This window comes from Malaclemys terrapin, chromosome 1 (assembly GCF_027887155.1).
Source record: "Malaclemys terrapin pileata isolate rMalTer1 chromosome 1, rMalTer1.hap1, whole genome shotgun sequence".
NCBI classification, from domain to species: domain Eukaryota; kingdom Metazoa; phylum Chordata; order Testudines; family Emydidae; genus Malaclemys; species Malaclemys terrapin.
The window spans coordinates 61,900,135-61,920,572 of record NC_071505.1 but is presented as its reverse complement, the minus strand read 5'-3'; the positions used below and the strand labels follow the sequence as shown (position 1 = coordinate 61,920,572).

The window sequence follows — 20,438 nt, the reverse complement described above, 5'->3', positions numbered from 1 at the left end:
GTCCCCCGACTGCTCCGACCCCTATCCACACCCTCTGCCCCTGACAGGCACTCACTGGCAGCAGCGGGAAGCAGAGCAACACGGCCCCAGTCCGCTCCACTCCGCCACCTCCCAGCTGCAGTGCTCCGCTTCCTGCCGCCAGTGAGTGCGGGGAAGTTGGGGAAAGGACGCCCCCCCCCCGTATTCACCTGCAGCGGGAAACGGAGTGCTGCGGCTGGGAGCTGGTGGAGTAGAGCGGGCTGGGGCCGAGCTGCTCCACTTCCTGCCACCGGTGAGTGCGGGGAGGTTGGGGAAAGCACGCCCTCCGCACTCACCGGTGGCAGGAAGCGGAGCACGTGGTCCCAACCCACTCCACTCCGCCACCTCCCGGCCGCAGCGCTCCGCTTCCCGCTGCAAGTGAGTGCGGGGAGGTTGGGGAAAGGACGCCCTCCGAACTCACTGGCGGTGGGAAGCGAAGCGCCACAGCCCCAGCCCGCTCCACTTTCCTTGCCCCAGCCCCAGCCGTGTCGTTTGGGGTTGGGGAAAGGTCCCGCACTCACCTGCGGCGGGAAGCGGAGCGCCGCAGCTGGGAGGTGGCAGAGTGGAGCGGCCTGGGGCTGGGCTGCTCCGCTTCTGCCGCTGCCAGTGAGTGTGGGGGGGATTCCTTCCCCCAAGCCCCCTCCCCTGAGCAACACGGCTGGGGCCGGGGCAAGGGAAGTGGAGCGGGCTGCTCCTGGCCCCCCGCTAATCCCCCGGGCCACTCTGGGACTGCGGGACCCCCAAAAGTGCCCCCCACACAGCTCCTGCCTCCCAGGCCCTGGGGGGGGGGAAGCCCCTGACCGCCCCCGAGACCCTCTGCCCCTTATCCTGCCCCTCGGCCCCAGCCCGGCCCACACCCTTAACATGCTGCTCAGAGCAGTGTGTCAGAGCTTTACCACGTTCTATGCAAACCCGCGTTATATTAGGTCAAGTTATATCGGGATAGAGGTGTATCTTGCATTTGTACCTGTTCTTCATTACAGGCTAATGCAGAGATTAATATTAACAACATGCTGGTATGTGTACACAAATCAAACCTGCAATTTTCAAGAGAGCCTAAGTGACTTAGTAGCACAGATCCCATTTAAAGTCAACAGAAATTGTGCTCTTAAATCACTTTGAAAATCCCACCCCACAAACCTATAGCTGAATAGTTTTCTAATAGATGGCTAAACATGGTCTCTCTGCACCACTTTCAAAAATAATGTACAGCTTTCCCAACTTGTTCTAATGGAGACAGCTCTATTTTCTTCACAACAGTTTATGGGAAAAATTATTGCCCCCAACTATGAAATGACTAACTGTGAGGCAGAGACTTCACTCAAAAGCTAAAATCAGGTTGTGTTAATGTTATATGGAGCTCTTTGAAATCTGTAGTCTCAAACTGCATCTGAATGTGAGAGGGACACCTTCAACTTAAAAACCATACTTTTACTTTATAATTGTTTTTAACTTCTACTGTAACAAGTAATATCACTATAATTTAAAGTATACATGGAAAACACTCTTTTCTCCCCATTTGTTTACTTTACTGATTGAAAACACTGCATATAGTCATTTTCTTTTCTTCTTCTGTATAGTCAGTGACATTCCCATATGTTTTTCCATGCAAAAATATGGAAGATACAAATATTTTAAAAATCAGAAAATATTAATGTAAAAACCTCAAAAATTGGCAGAAGGACACAGGCATAATACCTGAAACGACTTTTACATTTTTTTTTTAAGCTGATTAGACTTCAAGTTGATAGCGTCCCTTTAATTGACTCACAGTTTCTGTATATTACAGCTAGTTCTTGGTTCACACTTTAGTATTTTTCTACACCTCTACCCCAATATAATGTGACTCGATAACACGAATTCAGATATAACACGGTAAAGCAGTGCTCCGGGGGGGGCGGCGCTGCGCACTCCGGTGGATCAAAGCAAGTTCTATATAACGCGGTAAGATTTTTTGGCTCCAGAGGACAGTGTTATATCGAGGTAGAGGTGTACTTCTATTTATACTCCTATCAAAACTGCCACGATGGAAAATATTGTTTGTTTACGGACAATAATACAACTAGAAAGGTCACTACACAAAGTGAGGCAAAGAAAATGTTCATGCAATTTACATGATAATTCTCTGAAATTCTTATCTCATTCCAATATTCCTCAGTTAGGAATTAATTTTAATAACTAAAGTGAATATATAAATTAGGTCTACAAACGCCATTCCATTTCAGCTCCATTTAAGACAGAGCCACTTTTCCTGCAATGAACCTCTAGAACAACTTTTCTCTCCCTTATAAAAAGGGAGACTAATTTTGAAAAAGGTAATTAGTAGGATTGTCGATTAATCGCAGTTAACTCACGCGATTAAAAAAAATTAATCGCAATTCATCGCAGTTTTAATTGCACTGTTAAACAATAGAATACCTATTGAAATTTATTAAATATTTTGGATGTTTTTCTACATTTTCCTATGTGTTGTATTCTGTGTTGTAATTGAAATCCAAGCGTATATTATTTTTATTACAAATATTTGCACTGTAAAAATGATAAAAGAAATATTTTTCAATTCACCTCATACAAGTACTGTAGGATAATCTCTGTTGTGAAAGTGCAACTTACAAATGTAGATTTTTTTTGGTTACATAACTGCACTCAAAAACAAAACAATGTAAAACTTCAGAGCCTACAAATCCATGTAGTCCTACTTCTTGTTCAGCCAATCACTAAGACAAACAAGTTTGTTTACATTTACAGGCGATAATGCTGCCCTCTTCTTATTTACAATGTCACCTAAAAGTGAGAACAGGCATTTGCATGGCACTTTTGTAGACAGCGTTGCAAGGTATTTATGTGCCAGATATGCTAAACATTCGTATGCCCCTTCATGCTTCGGCCACCATTCCAGAGGACATGCTTCCATGCTGATGACACTCATTAAAAAGATAACGTGTTAATTAAATTTGTGACTGAACTTCTTGGCGGAGAATTGTATGTCCCCTGCTCTGTTTTACCCGCATTATACTGTATATTTCATGTTATAGCAGTCTCGGATGATGACCCAGCATGTTGTTCATTTTAAGAATACTTTTACTGCAGATCTGACAAAACACAAAGAAGGTACCAATGTGGGATTTCTACAGATAGCTACAGCACTCAACCCAATGTTTAAGAATCTGAGAGGGACGAGACGTGGAGCATGCTTTCAGAAGTCTCGAAAGAGCAACATTCTGATGCGGAAACTACAGAACCCAAACCACCAAAAAGGAAAATCAACCCTCTGCTAGTGGCATCCATCTCAGATAATTAAAATGAACATGTGTCAGTCCGCACTGCTTTGGATTGTTATCAAGCAGAACCTCTCATCAGCATGGACGCATGTCTCCTAGAATGGTGGTTGAAGCATGAAGTGACATATGAATCTTTAGCACATCTGGCACGTAAATATCTTGCGACACTGGCTACAACAGTGCCATGAGAATGCCTGTCCTCACTTTCAGGTGACATTGTAAACAAGAAGTGGGCAGCATTATCTCCTGCAAATGTAAACAAACTTGTTTGTCTGAGCAATTGGCTGAACAATAGGACTGAGTAGGCTCAAAAGTTTTAAATTTTTATTTTTGAATGCAGGTTTTTTTGTACCTAATTCTAAACTTGTAAGTTCAACTTTCATGATAAAGAGATTGCACTATAGTACTTGTATTAAGTGAACTAAAAAATACTGTTTCATTTGTTTTTTACAGTGCAAATACTTGTAATAAAAAATAAATATAAAGTGAGTCCTGTACACTCCTGTATATTCTGTGTTATAATTGAAATCAATATATTTGAAAATGTAGAAAACATCCAAAAATATTGAAATAAATGGGATTCTATTAATAACAATGCGATTAATCAAATGATTAATCGTGATTAATTTTTTTAATCGCTTGACAGCCCTAGTAATTATACCTTGCTGAATCAAGGCCTTTAGGTTTGTGTGTAACTTTAAGAATGTGAGCAATTCCATTGACTTACGTATTTTTGGCTCATTTACTTATTTTAATTCTCTCATTTATCATATTGAAGTCAACTGAACCATTCCAATGCTTCAATTTATGCATCTGTTGAAATGAGGCATTAGTTACCAAAATACTGAGAACTGGATTATTCTAATTTAAACACCTTCATTTTTCCTTTAATGTTTGACTGCAACATATATGAGGGGAAATTGTCCTTTTGTGCCTAAATTAGCCTGGTATGGTTCCAATGATCAAATAATATTCTGTAATGTTAAATCCTATGTTACATACAGGAATACCAACAAGGAGGAACATTTTCATAAGGCTCTATGGGGATCAAGAACTGGATATTTAAGTGGAAGGTATCAGGTCTACAAAGATGACTCTGTTCTGGAGGAAGGGGAAGAGTTTAAGTCACTTTCTAGTGACTTTTTTCCTATTAAATTCATGTGTATAATTTCTAGCTCCTTGACACTTTAGGACACTCAGGCAGGAAGATGGAGGTCAAACTTAAGGTTTAGACAAACTACAGTATATCCACAGTAATAATTATCCTCTCTTCTGGTAATGGAGCTAATGCCTACCTGTGCAATAGCATATTCTCCCCCTCCCTGCACAGGCTGGTTCTTGGCCATATTACTCTTTTTCACCACTTGAGTGCTCTTGGGTAAATGAGCATTCAAGTGGTGAAATCCACTTACCAGCTGCAAAATCCTCCAGAGTAACACATTCCCCATACTTGCAAGCTGGTGAAAGGAGAGGCAGGTGTCCCTGATCTGATTTGAAAAATTTGGCCCTCCTGTTACAGAAGCACTTGGATGGAATGGAAAGAGAGGCATTTTGTAGCCCATAAAAGAACATAATATAGGGCTGCTGTAAAAATTCAAAGAAAAAAGTCAGAGACAGCCAGAGTCCCAAACATCATATACTGAGAAAATAAGGAGAAAAACTTTACTCAGGTAGCACTGAAGTATTTGGTAAAAAAATCAAATAAGCTTACTTAGAAAGACTACAGGAAATAGGCATATCTCGACTCCACTCAATTGGTCCATTTTCTGCTTTCTGTACTCCAGATATGGCACCAGAAGGCTTTCCAGTGATTATTTTATACCTATGAGATATTACAAAAATAAATATGCAAACTAAATATGCAATCCTGAATTACTATCTCTTCAAATACAAGTCTAGTAAATGGATCCTCTAATGGGACCTCGTAATGTAAATTAAAAATTCTAAAGCTAGTACAAGAATTTAGGCCAATCTGCTGCTCAGTAGGAGTACAATGTTCAGGGCTCATCTCCAGACTGGCAGAGGGTGCTGAAATAATACACTTAATGTTTAATGAAAAGAAACACCTTATGCTGAACTGAAGAAGCCCCTTTGGCTGACTCAGGATTGAGAAAAATTAAGGAGGGGATCCAGGAACTCACTGGAAAAAATAAAAATGTTAAAGTCAGATTTTTATGTCCGTATAGTACAGGGATTTACTGGTTTGAACTTGCAAGGTTCCAGGAAACGTATAGCATAATATTACCAAAAATGTTCATTTGGGAGAAAAGGAATATAGTTTGGGTTCAGCAGAGATTACATTAATATTAAAATAGCTACAGATTGTGGCACAATTTTGTGCATTCACAATTTTTTCCTAACTCTGAACAGAAAATTTAGGAATAAGTGTGAAAGGAGAGAACTCTGTATTAAATTGTATTTAGCTCTAGGAAAAACGTTACTTTACACACGCATGGTGTAGAGATAAGGAAGATTCAAACAGCTGATATCATCTTTCATGCTTCATCTAAACTTTCATTTAAAAATATTAAGCCTCTAACTCCAATTTTATCCCAAATCCCTGTCTGTAAAGGGAGAGGGAATGACAAGATGCATTTCCTCCTCAACAGCAAAAGACTTTACTGCCTCCTGGATACCAAAAACAGCTCCCATACTTTCTTCAATGCCAGAACTCCCAATTGTCCTCCACCCAATTGGCCAAATTTCTGGCTGTCATTTGACAACACCTAAATGGCAGTTACTTGTTAAAATAGAAGTCTGATGCACTGAAAATGTAAGATCTTAGACACTTCAAAATTAATTGAATGTAACATAAGAAAATTACACAAGGTAGATTTCCAGATTGTACTGGATCACGAGTGCAGCAAAGAAGGCAAGAGGCATCAAAAGGTAGTGTCACAATTTTCTGGAGGCTCTGCTGCATCATTAGGTCTAATGTGCTGCACGAGGTACTAGTCTTGTTAAATATGAAATCTTCCCATGGCACTAGCCTTGCTAAATATGAAATCTGCCCACCGTTTGCATTATTTTTACACTGTTTGCTGTGTGCATGTGCACAAAACACTGGATATAGATATTTTTATTGGTTGAATTCATTTATAAACAGACAGAACTCTCCTTCTAAATTACCCACATCACTTCCTTGTTCCTGCGAGGCCCTTCAAAAGGTCGGAATGGTAAACTCCCTGTTGCTGCATGGTAAAATGTCACTCCTATGCTCCACAGATCAACTGTTGCTCCATACTTCTTCTGATGCTCCTTCCTCAACACTGCTCGCTCATACATATCAGGATGCTTAAGGGGGAAAAAGGGGGAAACTTAGAACTACTTGCTTTGTAAACAATTATAAAGCACCAAAACTCAAGCAAGCAACCACAGCAGGACACACCAGCTTTCTAAGCATTTCTTTCATCAAAACGGGAAGTTAGCATCTGCTGTAGAATTTGCATAAGCTTTTCAAACTACAGGCACTTCAAGAACATACTGCAAAATTGTTCAGCCAGAGCCAGTAGCCGTTTATAGTCACCCTTGTTACAATAAAGTTCAAAATCTAGTAAAGAGAATTTAGCCAAGAAAATTCAGATGAAATTACAGATTAGGAGAGAAAAGCCACACAAAAGGAGAGGAAAAGAAACACTACAAAAACTACTATTTCAGAAAATGCATTAAGAAGAACACAGAGAAAGAGCATTGAGAACATGTATTAGCACACTGGCATGAGAGGGGCATGTAAACAGAAGCAGAGGGGACAACTGTTTTCTGTTTTGCCACAAAAATATACTTACTTTCAAATTTAATATAAGTATTTTAGCTATAATGGCTCCCTTACCTGTCTCTTTTGGAATTAAAATACTCTGACTTTAAAACACTACACTGGAAATTCCAAGTTACAGTGCCCTTGCACACTGCCTGGTCAATACAAATATCAGGAAAGTGGATCTGAGCAATACCCCAGCATCATCCAAACAGTTCACGAGAACACTTAAAAATATCCAGAGAGGGAAAGGCAAGGAAGCTCTAATAAACCTATGCTGCAATTCTTTATATCACGCAATGAAACATGGAGAATCTGGGTCAGGAAATGACCTCAACACACTTGTTCCCCAGATCAGCAGAGGCCTGGCATGACAAAAGATGCAAAAGGTAGGATTGATGTTATAACAGTAACTACTGGACTAGATGTGCCATTGGTAAATTAGTTCCAAATTTATGTCTCTCAGCTATTCAGTTTTCACAAAGGGCATGTCTACACTACCCGCCGGATTGGTGGGTAGTGATCAATCAGGGATCGATTTATCGCGTCTGTAGACGCGATAAAATCGATCCCTGATCGCTCTGCCGTCAACTCCGGAAGTCCACTGCGGCGAGAGGTGGAAGCAGAGTTGACGGGGGAGTGGCAGCGGTCGACTCACCGCCGTCCTCACGGCCAGGTAAATCGACATTGGATACACCGATTTCAGCTACGTTATTCGTGTAGCTGAAGTTGCATATCTTAGGTCAACCCTTCCCCCTAGTGTAGACCTAGCCTAAGCAATATCCCATGCTTCAACAAGTCCATCAGTCATGAAATAAATGGCTTACCAAATATTCTTCTGTGCCATAGAGAGAAACAAACTGTTCGTCATCTTCCAACTCTCTAGCAGCTCCAAAATCTGTCAGTTTGTAAACAGACTGACCATCTTCACCTATAACACGCATTATATTCCCTGGTTTGATGTCACGGTGCACTATTCCATTTTCTCTGAGATGATTCATCCCAGCCACTTAAATACAGAGTTGTACAGCATTTAGTACATACGTATCAACACGGACAGGACACATGTTAAAATACCAAAAAAGCATATATACTTTCATAGACTACTGTTTTTCAGTGTGTGCAAAGGAGAAGGGCAAGAACCACTGCTGCTACTAGGATTAGAATATCCTATTGTCTCTATTCTAATCATCTTTGCCTTTTCTTCTTCAAACAGCAAATAATGGTGTGTCTTGCTCTCAAAAATGCCTTTCCTGAAACCTATTTTCGTCCATTATTTTAGGTAAGAGTTTATAATCCTTAGTGATCTTATTCTCTTCCCAAAGAAATGTCTATAATGTAGGAAACAAGAGATGATGATGGGTTTCGCCATCATCCTTTGGAACACTGAGCAGATAAAGTGGACGTATTTTAATTGCCAGATTTCCTACAGCAATAGATGGCAGATACTGTTGGACTTGATTACTCCCCACAATCTATTCTGTGATGATCTGTCAAGAAGGCAGTCCAGTGTGTGACCAAAAAAAATCTTTGCGTTTAAAAAAATCTAATTTTTAGAAAAAAGTCATAAATAGTTTTATAATGCAACTACATTTGTTGACATAGATTAAAAGTAATACACCTCTACCCAGATATAACACTGTCTTCGGGAGCCAAAAAATCTTACCGCATTATAGGTGAAACTGCGTTATATCGAACTTGCTTTGATCCGCCAGAATGCGCAGCCCCGCCCCTCCCCCAGAGCGCTGCTTTACCATGTTATATCCGAATTCGTGTTATATCGGGTCGCATTATATCAGGGTAGAGGTGTACTATAATCATATGATTTCACCTATATTGTCAAACTAAGAATTTTAACACTCCAATTCCAAACTAAACCAAACAACAGCTGAGCAACAGGGCAAATTAGAGTTAAAAAAATTAAATCCCACATACCCACGTCTCTCAGCACAATTAAGAACTCAGACTCTGGCAACCCATAGGCATTAGATGGCTCTTCTAAAACAGTGTATAAGCTCCCACATGGACAAAATTCCATAACAAGTACTTTGTGTCTAGTGGTTGTCTGAAAAATAAAAAATATTAAGATTTGGCAATGATATGAAGACTGTTAATAATGCCAGAGATTACATCAAGTCATAGTCTCCTATTTCCAAAGCTTTGTAACCCGATGCTATTTTATACACAAGTCTCACTCTGATGGCTTTTAAAAAAAAAAAGAAAAGAAAAAAGAAAAACTGGTTCCATTTTAAAATTTATCTTGAGTGTGGAAGAAACTAGGGAGGCCACAAGATTATGGGTGCTAGCCCTTCTTCACCTTTAAAATGGCCCTCTCAGAGTAGCAGGTAGTATAGGCAAATGAAAAATGAGGAACTACATTGGGAGAAAAGCCTGGAGCAGAACTTTTACTTCTCTCCTTCGATTACTCCCCCTCCCCAAAGTCTTTACCGACCTCTGCATTTTAGCAATTTTCCTGTGAACCCCTAGCCATCCTCATTTTGAGAAGTGCTACTTTAATTCATCCCTGGATGCAATTCTACATCTGCTCTATCATTATGTGAACTTTATACAGCAAGATGCCTATCTTCTGACAATCTTGTGGAACACCTGAAATCTTATTTATATTTTTAAAAAGTGAGAGTTTGTGAATAAGCTGCAAAATTATCAAGCAAGAGCAAATCAGACAGTAGTATGCATTCCATATTAATATAAAAATGTACAATAGTGTAATTAAAATCTATTATTTTAAATAATTTAAATTTCAGATTTTATAAATTAGGACAGTATTTGCATAATATGCACATGTGGATGCAGTGGATCAGATTCAGTGCCTGTTGCACTGAACCTGATTGTATGCTAAAGACAGCAAGGCAAGTGTACTGATGTGCTAGGCTGTTAGGAGTCAGTTATGTATTTCAGTAGCAGTATCACCATTCAGCCTCTGCTATCTTTCAATCTGTGGCTCCAGGTCAGGTGAGATTCTCAACAAAAGGAGAGAAGCCAGTAGGAAAAGGCTCCTATATACTTCTTAATAAAAATACAACCTTATCCCATACAGCTGAGTTTACATTAAATACATATGCAGGGATCATGGATGGCATTACTACAAACCACATCAGCTAATTACCTCTTCTTCAATAGCAAACAATTTGACAATGTTCTTGTGATTCAGTTTCTTTAATACTTCAAATTCTCTCATCTGAACATCCACAGGACGAAGGAAGCTTATGTTGTTAAATACTTTGACGGCATATAAATCCCCAGTTTTCTATCAGAAAAATATTCAAATTATTTAAAAAAAATCAAAGTCAAGTACAAAAAAGCCTTAATAATTAACATGTATATAGTATCAGTCTTCCTGAAGGATCCCAGAACACTTTTCAAACTTGTATACAAGTATGATATAATTGCAGCTTTTCTGCAATAATTTATTAATATTGTATGTTCATCTGGTTATTGGAATGTTTACTATATGAATATATTGGTTTAGTTTAATAGGGGGCTGTAAAGAAAAACAAGCAGGAAGGAAAAATGGCTCAAGATAAGCTACTTCTTCACAAACACTTGAGGATTGTTAACAGACAATGCCAGGACACACAAAGAATTGCAAACTCATGACAATTTGAGAGAGACAAAATACATAATCTCATGACAAAGAACAGCCTCAACTCCAATTAGGGGATAATTTTTTACAAAGCTGGAAGATGGCGAAATCTGAGGGGTAACTTTAGATTTTAATATCTGTACAAAGACTAATTGAAAATCTTCTTCTAGAAAATTTGTGTAAGGCCCCAAACCCATAGCCAAGTATGTAGAGGTTTAAAAACTACAATTAATACAGTTCAGAACAACACACTTAAGAATTAGTTCCTGCTTTATGCCCCAATCTTGGGAAAAGTTATTCACACGGATTCAGTGGGGCTAATCATGTAAAAGTGTTTACAGGATTGGGGCTTTATTTATCTGCTGACCTGAATCCTGGGATTTAGCATTTTTTCCTACACCACTGGATAGCCATTACATCTCAAACAGCAGTGCAGCTCCATATGCTTTTACAGTTTGTGATATCCTGAGCTATTTCAGGGGAAAACAAAAGCCCCCCAAAAACACCTTGGTAGATAAAAATCCTTTCAGTTTTCCTTTAAAATTATAAAACAATTGTTAATAATTTATAGTCAAGAGAAGGTATTAGCAGTTGGGTTATTTTTCTCACAGTTTTTATATATGTTAGTATGACAATTAAAGAAATTAAGACATAATTAAGCACTCTGGACAATGTTAAAAACCAATCTACCCCTGGAAACAAAAACAGTGAGACAGGGATCATGTCTTACTTTGTATTTGTATAGCACTTAGCACAACGGTTACCTGAACCTGACTAGGGCCTTAGTGCACTATCATAATATTAAATAATAATAAATTCAGATATTAGAAAATAAGTTTAGGTAAAGAGAGTCCAAACAGAATATTTGTCTGGAATGAAGATTACCACCACCCCCAAAGGAGTTCAGAAATAACAGTTTCTTTAAAAAGAAAGAGAGAGATTTATTTCTAATTTAAAAGGGACATATACGTTTAGTAATTTAGGCCCCAAAAGAGTCTTTTCTACTTGTTTATTTAAACATTTCCCTACATTGTTGGAAACTCAACAGCACTGTACTTGTGCACAAGAACCAGAAACAGCATTGTGTACTTGTGCATAAGAACCAGAAAATGACTGCTTAATTTCACTGTCCAAACTAGATAAAATGCAAAAGGCATCGAGCAAGCACAGTGAAAAGAATGGTACATTTTACAAACGATTTCAGTATTAATACTAATTGTGTTATTAATAACTATAAAGATATTTAAAAACATGTATCTTACACATTTTTTCCTGATTATTAGGGACATTAAGATAAAATATCATAAAAGTTGTGTTGTTTTCTTACACAAACATATCCAATTAAAAAAAAATCAAAACTTTTCCATAAAAGGCTGATGAACAGATTTCAAGGGCTTTCACATTACAGGTGCCAGATTTAATGATTGTTTTCTTACTGAATCCAGCCTGTGGATTTAGTATATAGGCAGTATTCACCGACTAGCTAGTTTTTCTTTTAATTAATGAAAGAAAAAGAACTTCCATGCATTAACAAAGGAAACACGACAAGAAGACTATTTAAGAATTAATACAAGGAAAAAAAATTTACTATATGGTAACCAGTTTGTTTATTCCACACAAACCTTATGTCGTCCACGAAAAACATTTGCAGTGGCTCCTTGTCCTAGAACGTCAGATAAAAGCCATAGATAATTGGAAGTGCTCTGCATGTTTTCTCTCGATTAGTCGATTCTCTTTTCAAGCTTAAAAATAAAAACATAAATCTTACTGAGTATATTGCACACACAAAAATTAAAAGGAAAATCAATACATTCTTAATGAAACAGAGAAACACTACTCCAGAGATTTAAAGAATTAACAGAGGAATTAAAAATCCACCAATTAGAGAGATGGGGAGGCAGGAAGAACGGAAACGAAGGCAAGCTAAATGTTACCAGAAATGAAAATTAACATTTCAGATATAAAATCTGTCACAGAGTTTGAAGTCTTCTTTTTCCCTTCCTCCAATTGAAAGAAACAACTAAAAATCAAATAAAGGTCTGAATAACCATTCTTTTGTCAGCTTCTAAATGTGGCACAAAGAGACCATAAAAGATAGAGGAAAATAATACAAAAGGTTTCAAATAATGTGGGAATTGTGTCTTTCCTTTAAGAGCAACAGAGAGTCCTGTGGCACCTTTAAGACTAACAGAAGTATTGGGAGCATAAGTTTTCGTGGGTAAGAACCTCACTTCTTCGAGGTTCTTACCCACGAAAGCTTATGCTCCCAATACTTCTGTTAGTCTTAAAGGTGCCACAGGACCCTCTGTTGCTTTTTACAGATTCAGACTAACACGGCTACCCCTCTGATACTTTCCTTTAAGAGAAGCAACATTTCTATAAGTTCCATGGTTCAGCATATCTGAGAAACTGCACAATGGAAGTGAGATAATGGCAGGTTTATGTGATATCAAATATCTGAAGTAGCCGTGTTAGTCTGTATCCACAAAAACAATGAGGAGTCCGGTGGCACCTTAAAGACTAACAAATTTATTTGAGCATAAGCTTTCATGGGTAAAAAACCCACTTCTTCAGATGCATGGAGTACTGGACTACTCATTGTTTTTGTGATCTCTGAAATAAGGAGTTTGTGACCCAGGGTCCTTTTGATGCCAACTGACACAGAGGGGATGCACGAGGTTTAATAGGAATCCTTTGGTCAGGTACATGCATAATAATTAACAAAAGAGTGGCATGTAAGGTCTTTACCAAGAGCCAGTAGCTTACATGGAAATGTATGTATGGATAATATTTAAGAAATTATGTATCTACACTAGTGTTCCCTCTAATTTTTCCCACACATGTGCAGAATGAATTTTGTTATGTGCACCAATATCGAGGTGATGTGTGAAACATCACCTTCATATTGGTGCACATAACAAAATTCATGTGGTGGGGGTGGGGTCGAGGGGTTCAGAGTGTGGGAGGGGGCTCAGGGCTGGGGCAGAGGGTTGGGGTGCAAGGGTGTGAGGGCTCCGGCTGGGGGTGCAGGCTCTGGAGTGGGGCTGGAGATGAGGGATTTGGGGTACAGGAGGGGGCTTCAGCTGGGGCTGAGGGGTTCAGACTGCTGGAAGGGGATCAGGGCTGGGACAGGGGTTTGGCATGCAGGGGGGAGTGAGAGTTCCAGCTGGGTGTGCGGGCTCTGGGGTGAGGCTGGGGATGAGGGGCTCAGGGCTGAGGCAGAGGGTTTGGGTGTGAGCTCAGGGGATGAGGAGTTTAGGGTGCAGAAGGCTGCTCCGGGGCTATGGCGGGGAGAGAGGACTCCCCCTCAGCTCTCTCTCCCCACAGCAGCACCTGGGCTGGGGGGAGAGGCGCCCTTCCCCCGGCCACAGCAGGTCCGGACCGAGCCTGGGTTCAGGACGCCCCTCCCCAGGCTGTGGCAGGTCTGGGGCTGAGGCGCACCGCCACCGGCCACTGCAGGTTAGGGGCCGCGCTAGGTTGGGGTGCCCATTCCCTGGCAGGTCCTGACCAGGTGGGTTCCCTGAACACCTGTGTGGCGCTAAATAGGCTGCTGCGCAGCTTACAGGGAACTTAGACCTACACTAAAAATTATGTTCTTAAAGTAAAAGGCAAGTGACCAGGATGTGACCATCTGTGGACAGATTCTGTTCAGGCATGGGATTAGGAGTCTCTTACCTTTTCCCTGTCTGGTCAGATATATATTGTGCATTGTATGTCTCACAATGGAAGTCTGTTTGCATATGGAGCCACCAACTAATCAAAGTTGCAAAATAAATAACAGATTGTGAAAGCAGATAGAAAGGACCACACAGCAAGAGGTGATAGATCTGGTATTGCAAGGAAAGAGATAATATCCTTCCACTGTGGAGGCAAGAGGATAGCATGACTTTTCTAGGGTTACCATACGTCCGGTTTTTCCCGGACATGTCTGGCTTTTCAGCAATCAAACCCCCGTCCGGGGGGAATTGCCGAAAAGCCACACATGTCCGGGAAAATGGCCGGCACTTCCTCTCCCCTGCGGCTCTGCTCCACTCCCCCTCTCTCAGATTTACAGAGCCAAGCTGCCCGAGCCAGCGCTACTGGCTTCGGGCAGCCCCCCCTTGCCTCTGGACCCCGAGCCCCCAGCCAGGCACTTCTCCTACCCGGCTCCCGCGGTGAAAGGTCCGGAGGCAGGGGGGGGCTGCCCGAAGCCGGTAAGGCTGGCTTCTGCAGCTCTGCTCTGTAAGTCTGAGGGGGAGGAGCCAAGCAGCTCGGCTGGAGCCGGGGAAGGGACGTGCCCAGCCAGCTCTGGGTCCTGAGGTAGGGGAGGGCTGCCCGAAGCCAGCAGCTCGGCTCTTACATTCTGAGAGGGGGGGAGCAGCTCAGCTGGAGCCCAGGTAGGAGAAGTGGGGTCCGGAGGCAGGGCTGGGGGGTGCTGAGCGGGCCGGGGGGGCCAGGGGGTGCTCAGCCGGGGTCCGGGCCGGGGGGTGCTGAGCGGGCTGGGGGGCCGGCGGGGCTGGGGGGCCGGCGGGGCTGGGGGGTGCTGAGCAGGCCGGGGGATGCTTGGCCGGGGGTCCGGGGGCTGGCGGGGCCAGGGGGTGCTCGGCCGGGGATCGGGGGCCGGGCCGTGCTGAGCGGGCCGGTGGGCCCGCGGGGCTGGGGGGTGCTGAGCGGGCCGGGGGATGCTTGGCCGGGGGTCCGGGGTCTGGCGGGGCCAGGGGGTGCTCGGCCGGGGATCGGGGGCCAGGCCGGGGGGTGCTGAGCGGGCCGGGGGGCCAGCGGGGCTGGGGGGTGCTGAGCGGGCCGGGGGATGCTTGGCCGGGGGTCCAGGGGCTGGCGGGGCCAGGGGGTGCTCGGCCGGGGATCGGGGGCCAGGCCGGGGGGTGCTGAGCGGGCCGGGGGGCAGCGGGGCTGGGGGGTGCTGAGTGGGCCGGGGGATGCTCGGCTGGGGGTCCGGGGGCCGGCGGGGCAAGGGGGTGCTCGGCCAGGGCCGGCCCAGGCTGGAAACGCCGGGGGGGGGGGCAGCCTGGGCCGCTCCTCCTCCCCCCACACCCCCCCTTACCTGCTTCAGGCTTCCCGCGAATCAAATGTTCGCGGGAAGCAGGGGAGGGGGCGGAGTTGGGGCGTGGGCGGGGCTGGGGGTGGGGCCGGGGTCCCGTGGAGTGTCCTCCTTTTGGAGGCTCGAAATATGGTAACCCTAACTTTTCTCATGAAAGGAAGATCACAGCCAAGACTGGCTGTAATATGCTGTGATGGGGTGTCTACCCCACACAAGACTGGAAGGGGTTATATGACCAGGTGATCCAACTAACTCCATCGGTTGCACCTGGAGGAGCAGCCAGGGAGTAGAGGATTGATTGGGACCGGGCTCAGCTGGACAGAAACAGTCAAGACTTCCTTAAAGCCAGGGTGCAGATAGCAGAAGGGGGCTGCAGTCACTCCCTGGGAGGAGGGAGGTGTGTTAGGGGCTAAAGGTTAGGTCACAGTTATTCCTGGAGATGAGGGAGGCTGGTGAACCCAGAGAACAGGGAAGCCAGGAAGGTAGGAGAAGGCCCAGGGGTAAGCAGCGAGGTAGGACAGTGCAGGCCTTGGCTGCTGACGGGAGGGCCCCTGAGCTGGAATCCAAAGTAGAGGACAGGCCTGGCCGCAGAGACGACTTGTTGGAGGGGCATGAAGGGTCAAGTGCCACCTCTCTCTCCCTCCCCCCCCCCCCCAGCAGCTGGCCCTGGAGGGAGAGGAGGGGTGGGGCCAGAAGAGAAGAGGAGGGAACAGAGCTTCTTCCAGCCCCATTGCCTAGGATGCTGCCCGCCCAGTGCAGTATAGCGGCTGACTGGGACAGAGACTGGCTATGGCAGCAGCAGGCTGCCTCCCACCCAGGCTCAGCTTCTGGGGACAGCGGCCAAGTGAGCCGGAGCCCTGCCCTGCCCCCCTGATATGCTCAGAGCTGGCACAATGGGAGAACAGAGCTCCCCCTGGTAATGTGGGGTGGGGAGGGGATGGGGAGAGCGTGGGAGACCGGGGCTGGGGTGGAGTCATGTGGGGATGTCACATGGGGAGATCACATGTTCTTCCCTTTAGCTGGTGCCCCCAGCAGACTGCCTGGGATGGTTTGTCCAGGAAAGACTTTGTTACATCACCCCCAGTAGAGGAATATGTACGGTGACCCAGGCGGAGGCTGAGTCCCAAAGAGGAGGCTGCGATTCCTGGAGCAAGAGGGGCCACAGGGCGAGACAGGATGGGTGAAGACACTGCTATAGAAGGGTGCAATGTCTGGCAGAGCCAATCCCCAGGATGGCCAGGAAGAGGACTATTAGTGGTGAGCAGACCCTGTCACAAATGCTGGAAGGATTTTGGATAAGCTTTTGCTCTATATGATATGACAGAAACTAATTAAGTAAGTCTAGATTCTAGATCATGTGTTATGTTTTTATTTTATATTTATCCATTTGTTTTCAATACTTTTATTGGCTCTCCTCAAACTTCTACATTTTATTAAATACATTTTTACTTGTTTTCACTATAAACATATAAGAGCTGTGTATCAAGCAGAGCTATGCTCTGAGGTGTAACTGGTGAGCTGGGGGTACTGTTCTTTTGGGAGCAGTGGATTTGTGAATTCTGTGAGCATCCAGTGGACATGGGGCTGGACACTTCAGGGGGACCCTCAAAGGGCTTGAGGGCTAAAGTGTGTCTAACGCTAACCTGCAGAGGAAGAGCGGAGCCTGAGTAGGCTGAGGGAGGAGTGCTTGTGTTGCCTGTGGCTGGTAGAGTGGGGTTCTGACCCCTGTCAGGCTCAGACAAGGCTTTCTCCTGGTAAGGGCATGGGCAGGTAGTAGCGAAGTGCCTCACAACTCTAGGTAACCCCAGGAAGTATGACAGAAGTACTGAAAGATATGGTACTACCTCAGTGTAAGTATGGATGCTCCAGACAGGTAGGTTCCAAGAAGCTAGTTTCACATGAGTCAGATTATTAAAGAACCAATGTAAACTCTAATATTTTCAACTACATGTTAGAAGTAATAACTATTACAACTGAAAGAAACTAGTGATTTTTCTCCAATTTTCAAGTTTTTTTGCTTTCTTAATTTTAGATCATTTTGGGTAGTCAATTAAATTGTTTCCCAGCTATAGTCTGGGAATTTTCCTGCGATTGTGAGCTCACAAAAGGCAGCAAGGGGTGCAGGAGCAGATGTAATCCTTGAAACTACTTTTAAACACATTTGTTTTAATTAAAATGTCAAGCTGAAAGATTCCTTTAAAATCTAATAAAAATAACAATTTGCAAAACTGGTCAACTCAATCCATAGTTTAGGAGTACTCTTGGATTCCTCACTGAGCTCTCACATAGCAACGGCCACAAGTAGTGATAGCTACCATCTCCAGCTGGCTATGAGACTCCATCCTATCCTGGTGGACAAAGACCTGGCCTCAGTTATTCATGCCTTCATCATCACTTGGCTGGAGTACAGCAATACAGTATAGGTGGGCATGGAACCTTCAGCACTCTGGAAACTCCAATTAGTAGAAAATGCTGCAGTCTCTTTTCTCAGCAACACAGGCTACTGTGAGCACATCAGATCTGTCCTTTGCTCTCTACACTGGCTTCCCATAGAACTTTAAATCAAGTACAAGGTCTCAATTTTTTCTCCCAAGTGGTCCATGACCTGGGCCCAGGATGCCCAAAAGACCATCTAAAGCTCCGAAACAAAGACTGGGTCAACAGCTTCACTCTTCTGGCACAATGGAACTCTACAACCACAGTAAAGCTCACTTGTGTGGGAGACGGAACTTTCTTGGCGACAGTTTGAGACTGTGGAATGGCCCCCGTTTCCCCCCTCCCCCAGGAACTAAGGACCACCACAAACCCTGCCACTTTTAGGGTTACCAGATGAGAATTCCAAAATATCGGGACCGCCGCAGGGGGAGCGGCTTTTCAATTGTTACAGTCACCCGTCCGAGTCTTCGGTGGCACTTCGGCAGAGGGTCCTTCAGTCGCTGACGGTCTTCGGCGGCAGATAATAAACCTTGCCACCAAAGAAGGAAGTACCCGCCACTGAAATGCCGTCGAATACTGTCAGCGACTGCGGGACCCGCTGACAAAGACCTGGACATGCTGGGTGAGTGTAACAATTGAAAAGGCATTCCCCCTACTCCCCCTGCCGGTCACCGCCACCTAAGTAACAAGGGGGGAGAGGGGCGCACAAAGCGCCCGAAACAAAATATCGGGACAAATGGTGTCCCGACCGTACTTCGGTCGGGACGCGGGACAAACTGCTCAATATCGGGACGTCTGGTCACCCTACCCACTTTTCACCTCACCTTCTCTAATAAAAACACATAGCAACAGATATATGTATAAAAAACAAACCAATCCAAACAAGACACTCCACTGCACATGCTCCTCCACCTGAGGAGAGGATGAGAGAACAGACAACATGCACTACTGGAAGGCGCTCAGATACTACAGTGAGGAGACAGACAGTATAAAGACCTATATAGATCAGAATGCCCATGTTTTGCACAGGCAGACCTTGGCACCTGAATAAAGTATCCTACAGAATAAGGGCCTAAGTAACATAAATAAAAGCCACCGTATATGCTGTCCTTGAAAAGACACAGATGATAACTGCCTCAACTCTCTTATACTAGCATGGTATAAAGGAAAATTGTCAGCAACCAGAGTCCCATTCCTAGCCCTCAAATGAGTTCTAAACTGCTTCTGACAACAGGTGTGCCAGATAAGCAGCATTTCCCTGGATAGTTTCCCCCAATTATTAATAATATAACTCAATCATGTTATGAGTTAATTCCTGATTTTAATAAGAGATTCTAAGTTTTCCAAATTTAAAAAAGGCCCACAACGTATCTATTTTAATTAAAGGAAATCTCGAATTTTTCATACACAATCAATATTATAATACTCATTGTTTCAGCAGAAGTCCAATACAACCAGCTTTTAGAGCGTCTCCAAAAAGTGTAATATCTCACATACTGTGTGCACTGCCAATGCCTAAAGAAAACAGTAAATTACCATAAATTATGGAACTCAAAACTATGAACACTTCAGAGTTAAGGATAACCTGAATTAGTTCAGTTTGGTCATTCATTGTATCAGGATTTCCCTCCCCCCTCCCCATCCCCCTTCCCTGCCAGCCCCCAAGAAAAGCCTCCTTACTCTTCTTATGAAAAGCACTATCAAGCCCCCATACTCCTGTGATAGCAGGAAGAAGATATAAAAGAACTTCCTGTTCTTAGAGAGATCTAAGGGAAACATATTTATCATCTAAGTTGTTCAACTCTGTTTGAAAAAATCATTGGTTTATACAACAGCAAAGAAAGTCTGTCACAACACAGAAGAGATTTTACCACAGGAAAATGAACAGAGTGGAGGAAGTTGTGCTGCATATCAAGTTAATCAGTCACATTACGGTGCTTAGCACAGGCAGGGGCCTGACTTTTTAATAGTACTCAGGGGAACACCGCATTAAAACAGGAATTTTCAAATGGTTTTGGCTGAACAAGTTTCTACTTGTAATAACTTCTAATATTAGTAATGTACAGTACCTTAATGAGAATATATGTGTAAAGTGTTTCTTATAAGCCAGTCCCAAGTCCAATCATCTTGTAATGTGTGAAAGGCGGAGTCACCAGGTAGAGACTTGGAATTCTTGCAAAATAGATCCAAAGTTATGAAGCAGCTCCAATCTACTGTATTTTATCTATTTCCATCATTACTTATTCTTAACACATGGGTTACAGTACACAAATTGGGTGGCAAGCTGACTGGTCACATGGTGCTGGT

General features: G+C 43.5%; 1 protein-coding gene across 4 annotated transcripts in view; it reads right to left on the bottom strand.

Moving 5' to 3' along the window:
- The window catches only part of TBK1 (TANK binding kinase 1), a 60,456-nt gene that overhangs the window by 31,774 nt on the left and 8,244 nt on the right, over nucleotides 1–20,438 (bottom strand). For 3 of the 4 annotated variants that reach the window (XM_054025551.1, XM_054025542.1, XM_054025572.1), the window contains exons 2-7: nucleotides 12,280–12,399; nucleotides 10,181–10,321; nucleotides 8,989–9,118; nucleotides 7,881–8,062; nucleotides 6,433–6,593; nucleotides 5,011–5,121 (exon numbers count right to left, since the gene is read on the bottom strand). In XM_054025551.1, coding sequence (XP_053881526.1) covers nucleotides 5,011–5,121; nucleotides 6,433–6,593; nucleotides 7,881–8,062; nucleotides 8,989–9,118; nucleotides 10,181–10,321; nucleotides 12,280–12,366 — 812 coding nt within the window. In that variant the 5' untranslated portion in view covers nucleotides 12,367–12,399. Of the gene's footprint in view, nucleotides 1–5,010; nucleotides 5,122–6,432; nucleotides 6,594–7,880; nucleotides 8,063–8,988; nucleotides 9,119–10,180; nucleotides 10,322–12,279; nucleotides 12,400–20,200; nucleotides 20,434–20,438 lie in introns of those variants that run through there. The other variant, XM_054025560.1, reaches the window with a different exon arrangement.